The sequence below is a fragment of the Acyrthosiphon pisum genome, chromosome X (genome assembly GCF_005508785.2).
Source record: "Acyrthosiphon pisum isolate AL4f chromosome X, pea_aphid_22Mar2018_4r6ur, whole genome shotgun sequence".
Taxonomy (NCBI): Eukaryota; Metazoa; Arthropoda; class Insecta; order Hemiptera; family Aphididae; genus Acyrthosiphon; species Acyrthosiphon pisum.
Genome location: NC_042493.1, coordinates 73187759 through 73199973, shown reverse-complemented (window position 1 = coordinate 73199973; position 12215 = coordinate 73187759). Strand labels below are relative to the sequence as shown.

General features: G+C 28.3%; 1 protein-coding gene across 1 annotated transcript in view; it reads left to right on the top strand.

Annotated features, from left to right (window-relative positions):
- LOC100167052 (nephrin) overlaps window positions 1-12215 on the top strand; it is a 48592-nt gene that overhangs the window by 13318 nt on the left and 23059 nt on the right. Inside the window, exons 2-5 of the mRNA XM_001942934.5 lie at window positions 6870-7007; window positions 7215-7400; window positions 10631-10783; window positions 11019-11201. Coding sequence (XP_001942969.2) covers window positions 6870-7007; window positions 7215-7400; window positions 10631-10783; window positions 11019-11201 — 660 coding nt within the window. The remainder of the gene's footprint in view (window positions 1-6869; window positions 7008-7214; window positions 7401-10630; window positions 10784-11018; window positions 11202-12215) is intronic.

The window sequence follows — 12215 nt, the reverse complement described above, 5'->3', positions numbered from 1 at the left end:
GACTGTCATAATAGCTGTAATTAGGTTATCAATTATCGTATTTTAAAAGTTGTGAACACGCCACCAATGTCCCAGCAAAGAATACCCCCACGCGCTGTACCTATTATACCAACTGTTTAATAAATTCATAATTTGTCTTATTCTTATACGACTACAACTATTGTCTGGACGACAGTTATATTATATTTTAATTTAACAATCAAATTTTAGGAAAGAAAAAAAAAGTTAACTTTATCAACTTATCGATGAAGTTGTTTAGCGTTCTGCTGCCGCTATTATATCCCCAAACAACGTGTTTGTATATAAAAACCCAAGTGTATAGTAAAATCGATACTTAGCGTAAATACAAAACTTCAATAGAGCCGCCGAGTTTTAATGTTTAAGAAATAACAATAAAAAACACGTAATCAGTTTCTGGTACACGTGTGCTTTATGACAATAGACACGATCGTAAAATAATTGTTGAATCTTAAGAACGCACAATACTTCTAGAAACTTTTAACCAATGCCTAAATTACTTATTAGTTATTAGCGAAAAACTTTTTAAATGCATTTAGACGCATAAACGCGTTTATTTTCTATAATATTACTAAAAAAGAGGGCACTATTATGAAAATAGATGATAGTGTGCAGTTGTGTGTTTTACCATGAACAAACACATTTTTTTAAAAAATATTTACGCTTTATATTTGTTACAAGAATCATGATATTGTATTGTTGTGCATGTGAAAATATAATCTAAATACAAATATTACGATTTTTATATTTTTTTTTCTGTGCGCGTTCTAATTTGTTTTTAAATCCATACCATTATTTTATATCCTTCTATTTTTAATTCTATGGCAAGGTAGATGTGAAAAGTAATCCACGACATTTCAGAGTTAACAATACTCAATGAGAGGTTTAGGACTTAGGAAAAATAATTAATTAAAATAGTAACGCAATAAAAAGGTCGTTCATATACAAAATATATGTTTATATATTTAAAAAATTTTCTGTTCTATTTTAGAAAGAGGGATATTAAATTCCAAGTGACGCTTTATAAATAATATACTATTTATTGTATGCAATAAAAAAAAGATTAGTTTAAGTCACAGTAAACTTTGTACAAATAATTATCGACCACAATAAAAAGGAACACAAAAAAGTATTAATTTCAAGATTCTGCAATCATTATATGTATACAAATTATATCGATTATTTTATATAAGTAGGTACTAATTTATAGTTACCCATAAAATAATAATATAGTATATTCATATTAATATGTAATTATATCGTATTAATATTGTTAATATTTACTTTTAAAGCATATTAACGATTTTGTAATATCCTCCACACAACGTTTGATTGTTTAGCTGAGTTTTATTTAAACAACCAGAAGGTAATTCATAACAATCAGGATGTGTTGAATAGCAAGGTACTGAAGCTTCGAACAAAATAATGTGTACCAACACAATCTAAATAAATTGCAAAATAATAATTATTGAGAGTGGACGTTTTATTTTCTAATAATTACACACGTAATATTTTTATTCTGAGGATATACTACACTTTTCAATAGTCATAGTATAATAAATAACAAATTATTATTAAATTGCCCATGCAATGAATATATTTAAATTTTGGTTTTTCGACAATATGTAATATCATGAAATTTTAATATCCAGACAAAAATAATCAACTTTTGTTTAATATATTTCAAAAAATAACAGGTGGTCAAAAAACACCTTGCGCAATGTACCTATAGTATGAACACATCAGTAATCGAGGAAAACACCTGGAACGGCTGTAAGAGTAACTACATCGTCAGGTGTTCTGTCGAGGGCGATTTGGTCCAAACTTTTGTGTTCGGCTAATCTAACAAGAATAATATTATCGTAATAAAAAATATGTAAAAATTATATCATTATTGTCCGTTTTTTCTTGTGCGTTTTAATGACCGGAAATCGTGTAGGAAAATAATAATATTTTAATAGCATCATCCTAGCCCAACCCGTTGGTAGATGAAGTATACATTGCGAAAATGCAATATATTATTGGCGTTTTCCTTTCACTCATCGATGCGTGTGGTTTCACACACTTGCAACACACGCGTTGTACTCCATATTATATTTTAACGCCCTTTTGACATTCAATCTCAGACGGAGAGTGAAAAAAAAAACCACGACCCCTACTTAAGACTCACTCCAAATTGGTCCGATGTATTATTAGCCATGTACGTATTATGTTGTACATATATAAAAATAGTACATTTGGGCCGTACGATTTTCGCATAATAACTCCGTTAAACGTCAACAAAATATTGTGTTGTTTTTTTAAACACCCCTCTCCCACGTAGACACTTGATAATAATAATAATAATAATAATACCGTGTGGTTTCGTATCGCACACATCTTGACGAGGTATACACTCTCGGTTAGAGACGGTTCCAGCTGCTTACCATATGTACATTTATGATGCCTCTTTCGAGCTGTTTTAGTAATTAATAGAAGACCGGTCTTTATTTTAATATTTAAAAATACACATTTTGTGTATGTATGAGGTCAGTTTATATATTTTTTACTTTGAATACTGTGAGAGTCGATACATGTTGTAAAGCGGAAAATCATTATAATAATATGATCGTTATTAAATGCTTTTACTTTTCTCAAAATGTGTGGGTAGTAGGTAGATACTAACGTACAGAAATGTATTATGTACATGTACGGGTACTTTCATTCGTACAAAATTCTGACATAGGGACCCACAAAATGTGTTTGAAATTATATTAATTTCAAAAATTCAAAATGTATTAGTTTTGCAATCTGCAATGACTTAACTGTATAGTACAACGCTGTTAAAAAAAAAATAGTGTGCTTGAAACGTATTGTACGTATAAATATAACAGTTGCATGAGAATGTTTTCGCGTCAATATTTACATAATTCAGATTAAATATATTTACCAATTACGATGTAATTAAATATACTTATTCAATGTACCTAGTTATTAGTAATTTACATTTTAATTGCTACAATGAAATATGGGAAGTATGATAGGAAATTATTTCGTTGAAATATAACAAATATATTATATTATATATATTTTATACGTCGAATTCGATGCATTACATGTTTGTTTAAAAATAAAAATTATTAACAACTTTGACCGTAAAATAAAATAATTATAAATTCCTAGTATCAACTTTGTAAAATTAAATACGTATTTATTGTATTATCTTATAAATGAATAATAAAGCGGTAATGATGGTATTAAAATGTTTTGATATTAACCATTACAATTAATAATCCTAGACTATAATAACATTGTTACTTCGCGATAAAAACGAAACTTCATAGTTTTATAATTACAATTATTGCCTTTTAACAGAAATATTATAGTAAAATTAATATTTTATTGGAAAAATGTCATGTTTTTTTTTATGTTACTTGAGCCGTCAAGCATAATATTGCCCACGTGGTATTACATAATGATAGAATATTATATTATACAATAAAATTACTATTTATTGTTGGATAATTTTCGTTATTCAAGAGAAAATATTTTTTTAATTGACAAGGTTATGAGAGTTTTAGATATAATATACAATATACTACTATAGTCTAAATAAATAATAAAGGTATACAATATATTATATAATATATAAAATTAGTTTTAGATTTATGCAATTTTTAAACTTAATTATTACACGATTAACAATGATTCTAAAAATTATAAATGTTAAATCCTTTTTTATATCATTATTTTTTAGACATTAAAACTGGGCTTAATTACATATTTTTGGATTTCGAAAACTAAATATCGAATATCGAATCAACAGTTTATTATTTATAAACATTTTAGCTTATGATGAGGTGGGTAGTAGCCAACGGGGCCCGAACTCATTGATTCCACTTGCCACATAAATGTTTCATTTATGCAGTTGATTAAATAATATCAAATTGACAATATTAGAAAATTAGATAGACAATATGGGTCACAATTTGAGTATTTCAAATTAAACAAATATTGTTCTCAATTACGTAATTAATAAAAAAAAAAAGCAAGAAACTGACAAAATTATCATTCAACTTAAAAAGATTATGCTATATAAAAAAAACAAAAGTTTCTTTGAGATTAAATTGATTAAATTTGTATTGTATTGGTCATTTGCCTTTAATATGATATGATAACTATGAATGTTTAATGTGAACCTATCGAAGATGTTTAAAAAAGTGAGCAAGGCAAGTTGTCTAACGATTACCTGTTTACCGTGTAATTTTGATCGAGACTTGTATTTTAATTTATTAATTACGAAGACGGCAAATCGTTATCATACATACACTACTGAATAAAATATCTCAAGCTATTTAAATATAATTCGTATGCTACATCCGCACACGGCACACGCATAATTTATATTATAGTTATATACAATTTATTTTAATTTTTTCAAAAAATAATACTCTTAATTTTTAAATCTAGATTTTCCATTAAAACCGGATACAATTATTGTTTTCGCCTTCCAAATAATACACAATTATCAAGTTTCTCACGATTTGTTTTGAAAATAATAGTTTTACTTTTAATTCTACAGGAGTAGAATACACACACCCATTCTTAAAATAAACATTACAGCCCCAATAATCCCGGCTACGCCACCGGAAAGTGCATAAATTATGCGGTTTTTAATTGTTTAATCTTTACACTTCAATAATAAATTACAATGTTTGAAAAAATATAGAAAAAACGACTACTCTCGATTTTTATGTTCGTACACACAATACCGTCAGATGTTATTAATTTAAATCGATTATTTAATGTGGAAAAAAATGACACTCACGAGACAGTAATTATTTATCGATCATTTACATGCGTAGGCTAAACCGAAACAAAACAGATGGACCATGCACTAATCATCACGTAAGATTTAAGCATTCGATAAGACACCATAACTGCAACGTGGTTATAACATGAAACCACAGTTGTACCGGAATGGAAACATTATCCATATATATATTTTTTTATTATTATAAAACACGTTCAACAGTGGTAATAAAAATACAAACATATCGTATAAACATTGTTTTAAGACATACGGAGATACCTACGTTTGTGCGCAACGTTTTGTATTTAAATAAAATTATAACATTTGTCAATCAATTATGGTTTTTATAATGTCATTCACCTATATAATTTTAAATATTATTATTATTATTATTATTATATTGGTGTGCGCATAATCAGGTTTTTACATAATAATATTATATTATGTTCAAAATTACGTATTCGTCGTAAAGCAGGTTTCTTATGCAGTATGTAGGTACCTACATGCACTACGTTTTAGGCGTGTGAAAATATACTAAATGTGGGTTTTTTTTTTGTTAATTAACATTTGTGCCCGGTCTAGCTGTGGTTTAAGCATACAACAGAAAAATAAAAAAAATAATTGAATATACTTAATCTAAACTAATTCATTTTTAATCATACACCTACTTGCACATAAATGGAATCCAACTAACCAAAACTATGAACTTACAATATTACATTACGTAATAATATTATACTATTATAATTTTATTTAAAAGTTATAACAATACATTTAAATGTAAAACTTTTACGTCAAATACACAACTATTACAATTATTATTATTATTATTATTATTATTATCAAATTATGAAACATTACCGGTTTTAATTAAACATTATGCATATTTTTACTCCAGTAAAAAATACTTTAAATATATAATAAGTAATAGAAAGTACCCATTATAGTATTACAGAACTATTCATAAAGTGTGTTTACAAATTATTATAATATTCTGTGATAGCAACTTCCGAATCGATGTCAGCATAAAACAGATGTATGCACCTATAACAGATTTCGTGTAATTCATTATAAACGTATGTAGTAATACAGTAGTAATACTACATTTTAGTATGTATTGTGTTAACTTAATATTGAAAACGATGTTTGTATATCAAAGCATAAACGGTTAGATAAAGCTAATTGTATTATATAAGCTTCAAATACTATGTAAAATATTATGCTATATTGATATTGGAAATTACGAGAAGGTATAACATAATGATCTCAAAAATCCAATTAATAATTTTAATTACGTTCGAGATCACAAACAACCATCCAACAAGACGTCCCAAACTTGACTTTTCGCAATAAAACAGCATCATAAAAGTACCTACTCATCTTTTTTTTTCTTCTAGAAACACGTTTAATTACATTTTATTTTCGGGTATTTTTATAATATAATATTATTATGGTGCACAATATATTGTTCGTGAAAAAAATAATGCAACCGTGGCAAACACCACCCATATTATATTATATTATTATTCATCAATTAATATCGTAAACAATTCATGGTGTATATGGTTTGTACAATCGCGATCGTCTGATACACTTGGATTGGAATCATTTAAGTTCGTTTATTTATCACTTTTATCCTCGTTAACGGGATTTCGTTTACGATTAGATATTATCATCGTTCCCCGTCAAGTATAATATAATAATATTGTGACAACGCTGGTGGGACGTAAACAGAAACGGTTAATAATGTGCTCATTTTGCTTTTTTAAACGTATCTATATTATTGTGTTATATTTAAGACTACAGTGGACACTATTATAATACAAGTGAACTAGAAATATAATCCAATCCATTGTACGAGGTTATAATATAATTAACTCAAAAAAAAAAAATAAAATAATATCCGTTGTCGTTGGTCGAATTGTCGATTTCATTGTATTGCGCCTATTATAATATTGTTATCTCGTCGTAACGATCTATAAAAAAATATAGTGATTAAAACACGCAATATTGTGACTTTGATGATATAATTAAAATTTTTCGTTTCTTGTTTATATAGTGACGACGTTCAAACAGCAAAAGTTCAGGGTGGAACCGAAAAACGTTAACGCTCGAGAAGGTTCGAATGTGACGTTGCTCTGCGAAATCGACGACCTCACTGGTGATGTCCAGTGGACTAAAGACGGTTTAGCTCTGGGTAGGTTAATCGCGTTATGCAAATGTTATTATTTCGGACAGAATGTCGACCTTTTTTAATAGCCGCAGTGAATCGTCTGGCCGGCCGGCAGGGGACGTCCAGAAATTTACTGTATATAGAGGGCAAAAATGTGCACGGAAAAAAAATCGGCACGGCAATAAAAACACTTATAATAATAATAATAATAATAATATGTCTCAATTTCAGGTTATGCAGCCGAAATACCGGGACATCCGAGGCACTCTATGATGACCGATGCCGGAAATGGGGTGTACAATTTACTTGTCAGAAATGTGACAATAACGGATGATGCGCTGTACCAGTGTCAAGTGAGCCCCGGGCCGGCGGCGGGGAGCAAACCAATTAGATCATCGGCCACGTTGTCCGTCCTGAGTGAGTATCATCGCCGCATCACTGCCGTTTTAAGTTTCATAATACATGCCCGTATACGTACAGTTTCCAATGAAAATATTTTAACGTGCCCGACAATTATTAGGGACTTCTGCTAAATTGAATCCGTTCAGTCTGAATTTTTAATCACATTATTGACTGTACGCTGTCAAATCATAAACGCTGTAAATACATATACATCGTTTTATATATATAGAAAGGTTAGGTTATATATATAGTATGGTATACGTTATATACGCATACATCAGTTTAGTTTATCGTCACAAGAGCCCCGTATATACATAATTATTGTGTTTGTCGTTTCGTACGAACAAAAATCGATAAAATTTAAATATGTGGTAACAGTAGCGACGGAATAAAATTAATTAAGTCCGTAGCTTCGAAAAAAACCACTGAATACAATCACAGATTTTGATCGTAATCATTATAATATTATTTTTCTAGCGCTCAAACACACACACACCTGCAGAACCCAATATTTTTAACCAGTATTTACATAAATAGAGTTGTATAGGATCGTATGAATTAACATAACCGTTGCCCTATGATATTTATTTTGTTTTTTTTTCTACTAGCCACAACGATTTTTTGTTAAAAATATGTATACGCTAACAGGAGAAAATACACTTATTAGCTCCAATCTAGTATAATAACATTGTATATTATTGTGATACTTACTACGTCATTCTTTTCTGTTTTTTTTCTGTTAAAAAAGCTGTTGATCTGATGACATATTTGTATACCTACCTACTTATTTTGTTTAATTATTTTCAATAAGTATGTCAATAGTGAATAATTATTGTACAGAGTTCACATCGTCTTTTAATTTTTTTTTTGTTCTTCATCTTTGGGAAAAACTAATTTATTTTTGCTGACCAATAGTGCCTATATAATATATAATAATAATAAATAAATAACTATGACGCCTAAATTTCGTTTCAATTGACTGATTACTGAGACGGAGGTAGGCGTACGATTAAAACGCACTAAATAACTTCTTCGAGATTTTCGAGAAAAAAGTATATATTATATTTGGGTACACACTACACACGTTACTTGCCCCGTAATTGTTCAGTGCCTATTGCAGTATGCTATATACATACTATTGTGTGGGCTGTTTAACGAGTCGATTTGTTTTTTTTTTAGGTATAATGAGTACACCTTCTTTTTATACCATGCATTACTAATAACCCGATTTTTATCCAGTCGCTCACACCGGCGTAACAAAGCTATTTTCCGGATACTTGAATTCGAGGAAATAATGCGCTTTTTAAATATTTCACACCCACACGTCATATGTGATGATTTAAAAGTTATACTACATCGTTATATCGTGTATTATTACTCACACTGCATTTTTTATCAGTTCAAAGACCATAAAATATATTTTTGTACGGTATTAATGCCACAAACTATAATAAATTGGAAATTACACATAATATATAATAATAATATTATACATTTAATTAATACATAAGTATTTCAAACGAAATGCAATCGTAAAATAACAGCAATTCATTTTTTTTTTTCACGAAAAAGTAGAACTAATAAAAATATTAATTAACTTTAATTTGATGATTATATAAATAGGTATATTTCCCATGTTTTCCCACGTAGGTATAATGCAATTTTTAATTAATTAGCCAAGTAAGGGCAATCATTTTTTTTTTTTAACTCTATTTATTCGTTTCTACTTAAATTCTATTTTATCGTCGTATAATCACCATTTAATAAATACATACATGTTTATTCTACATTTTAAATAACGGCTTCTATAAATGTTAAAATCAATGGTTAGTGCACATATAGAACCAATATATTTAAAAAAACACTTTATTTCTTTTAACATAAAACTAATTGGTTTCTAATTTCTAAATACATTGAATCATATTTTGAACCTATAATTATATTTTTTTCATAATATTATGTTAACCTAGTCAAAAATTCGGTAGTAAAAAAAAAAAAGAACAACATCGCATGTATTACAATTAATTGGTTTGTATTAGACGCCCCTTATTTAAAATATATAGGCTTATATAAGTGTATTATAAAACTATGAATATATTTGGAAATTTATTTAAATATTCTTAAAAAATATATGTTGTATTTAATTCAAAAAATAATAATTCGTTTTTCTACGAAGTTCATTGCATAATTACTCGTTTGGTCCTATACAATTATATATTATCATCATCATTATCAATCCTAACCGTGAACTCAAGAAACAATAATAATTGCAATATATTTTTAATTGTCATCAAAATTGAATTTTGGTACCTATACCTACCTACACCATAGTTTTAAATGTTTATATTTTTCTGTTTTATTCTATTGTTATAATTTAACATTTTGTCGGTGACGAGTTATTTTTGAAAATTTTACTTATATAAGTATGAGTAACTACGACGCATATATAATTTACAAAACCCTTAGAAGTTTTAATTGAAACAACGAAACCCTTCGTAAGACCCGAAAATGTTAACGTCCAAGTATTAATTTCCGGTATATGTTTACATATTTTTTTTACAATCAAATGACGCGTTTAAATTAATAATATAATACTACCGTTTACCTTGCAATTTGTTTATTGAAACCTAAGAAAAATATTGTAAAGTAATAATTCTTTTTTTTATTCACACTACAAAGCACAATGTTATTATGTTTCGACAACCACATTTCAAAATCCATCGCATAAATACGCGTTGATAAATTATAATAACGAATCAAATTTATCATTTTCACTAAATAAAAATATTATTTTTTTTTAAACAAATTTAATAATTTTATTAGAGAGCAAAAGTATTTTAGTTTGTTATCCTTTAGTCTAATTGTGTCATTTTATGTTTAAAATCCCAGAGGGGATAAAGCCAGATGTTTGTTATACCATAAAAAATAAGTTTAAGGCTAACACATGAATTATTATAAATCATAAATGACGAACCCCGCTCGCAGTAATAAATAAATATGTTAAACATGTTTTTACTGTCAAATAACATTTAAGCAATTGTATAATAAACTTACTATCATTGCTTATCATTATTATTTATCCATACAATTAATTGGGGGGGGGGGGAGAGGGGTTGCGTAGTATAAATTGTCTTCTCTGTTTTTCTACAGCCCATTTTTGATTACAAACATAAGGTTGAAATCATCAACTTAATTTTTACTTCGATGGTAATGTCTAACATGTGAACTGAATATTGTTTGAACAGCGCCGCCTTCGTCCGTAGAAATTATAAACACATCCGAAGGCTCAAAATTGGAAGTGCAAGAAAACCACGAGGTTTCTATTGAGTGTGTAGCTCGAAACTCTAAACCGGCTTCGAGAATAGTATGGTTTCGCGGCGATGAAGAAATCAATCCCGGTGAGTACCTATATTATTATTATTATTATTATTATTATGTATACCTACCTACTTTGAACGGACTTGAATCACATTCAATGTCCATATGGTGCTCAATAAACAAATCAATAATAATATTGTGACGACAAGACGACGATAATGACGACAATGAATCATTAAAAATGTTATTTATATTTAAAAACATACACTCAATAGGTATACCATTATTTTTTTTTTTTGTATTATTATTTACCAGAGCAACGGTCCGATAACATAAGTGAAGAAACCGCGGACCAGACAAAATTAAAACTGTTCACCGTCCGAAGCCGAATAAAAGTAACCGCTAAGTCGAACGACGACCGTGTGAAATACAAATGCGAAGCTCATCACCAAGCTCTGTCGGATCCGCTTTCAACCACCGTTCAGATAAGGGTTTTATGTGAGTTTCCATAAGTTTATTATTTTACACACAATGATCGTCGGTTTAATAATATGTTTCTAAAAACTATCATATTATTTTCCAGCATTGAGTCGGTACACACTATTTAAACATTATGTACTGTCTCGTAGTATTTAACGATGCGTAGCACTGTAGTTGTAGTAGGTACCTATCTATCTCATACCTTTCGATAGTATAAAATATATTATTATCCGGCAGCATCTACGAAATTATTCACATTCCACAATATTGTGTATTCCATTATCTGCATGCCGTATTCGTATATTAATATAAATTTGATTTTAAAGAGTAGGTACCTATCATTGAAAGTGCTCCGTTTCACTAGACTATCGGTTTTGGAATTCAGACTCAATCTGCAGATGATGATAATATATGTTTTGTTAAACCTTCATTAAATTATTACTATAATACCTACCCTAATAATGGTACAAAATAAGTGGCGTAATATTAGTTTATTCAGTCCAAGTTTATACGAAAGATTCTGCGATTAAATTCTAACGATGAAAAATAATTATAACCATTACATTCTAATCACCGTTGGACTATAAAATCATAAAATCAATAAATTATAAAATGTATATCACCGACAGCCAAAGAAAATCAAACACAGTCTTAATATATTGTAATATTGTCGTGTTTTATACTTTAGTTTCAAATTATTTTTGGAGGGGTTGCCATAATAATAACTTTTATTGATCATTTACCTATATTAGCTTGCTGATTTTTCTTAGTTTCATTTCATGATTGCCATTCAAAGTCTATGCAAATCGATTAATATAAAAATTGCCAGTTGTTATTATTTGATAATGCTGAATAGTATGAATTCTGTACACGTAATACCAATTTATTTAGTTCAATAATATGATAAATATTTAATTTGTTAAATAAACCATATAAAAACCGTTCAAAATACAATTTTAATGTATAATTAAATAAAAATAATGTGTTTCAATACATAATATTATTCAATTGAATATAATATTATTTGTTGTA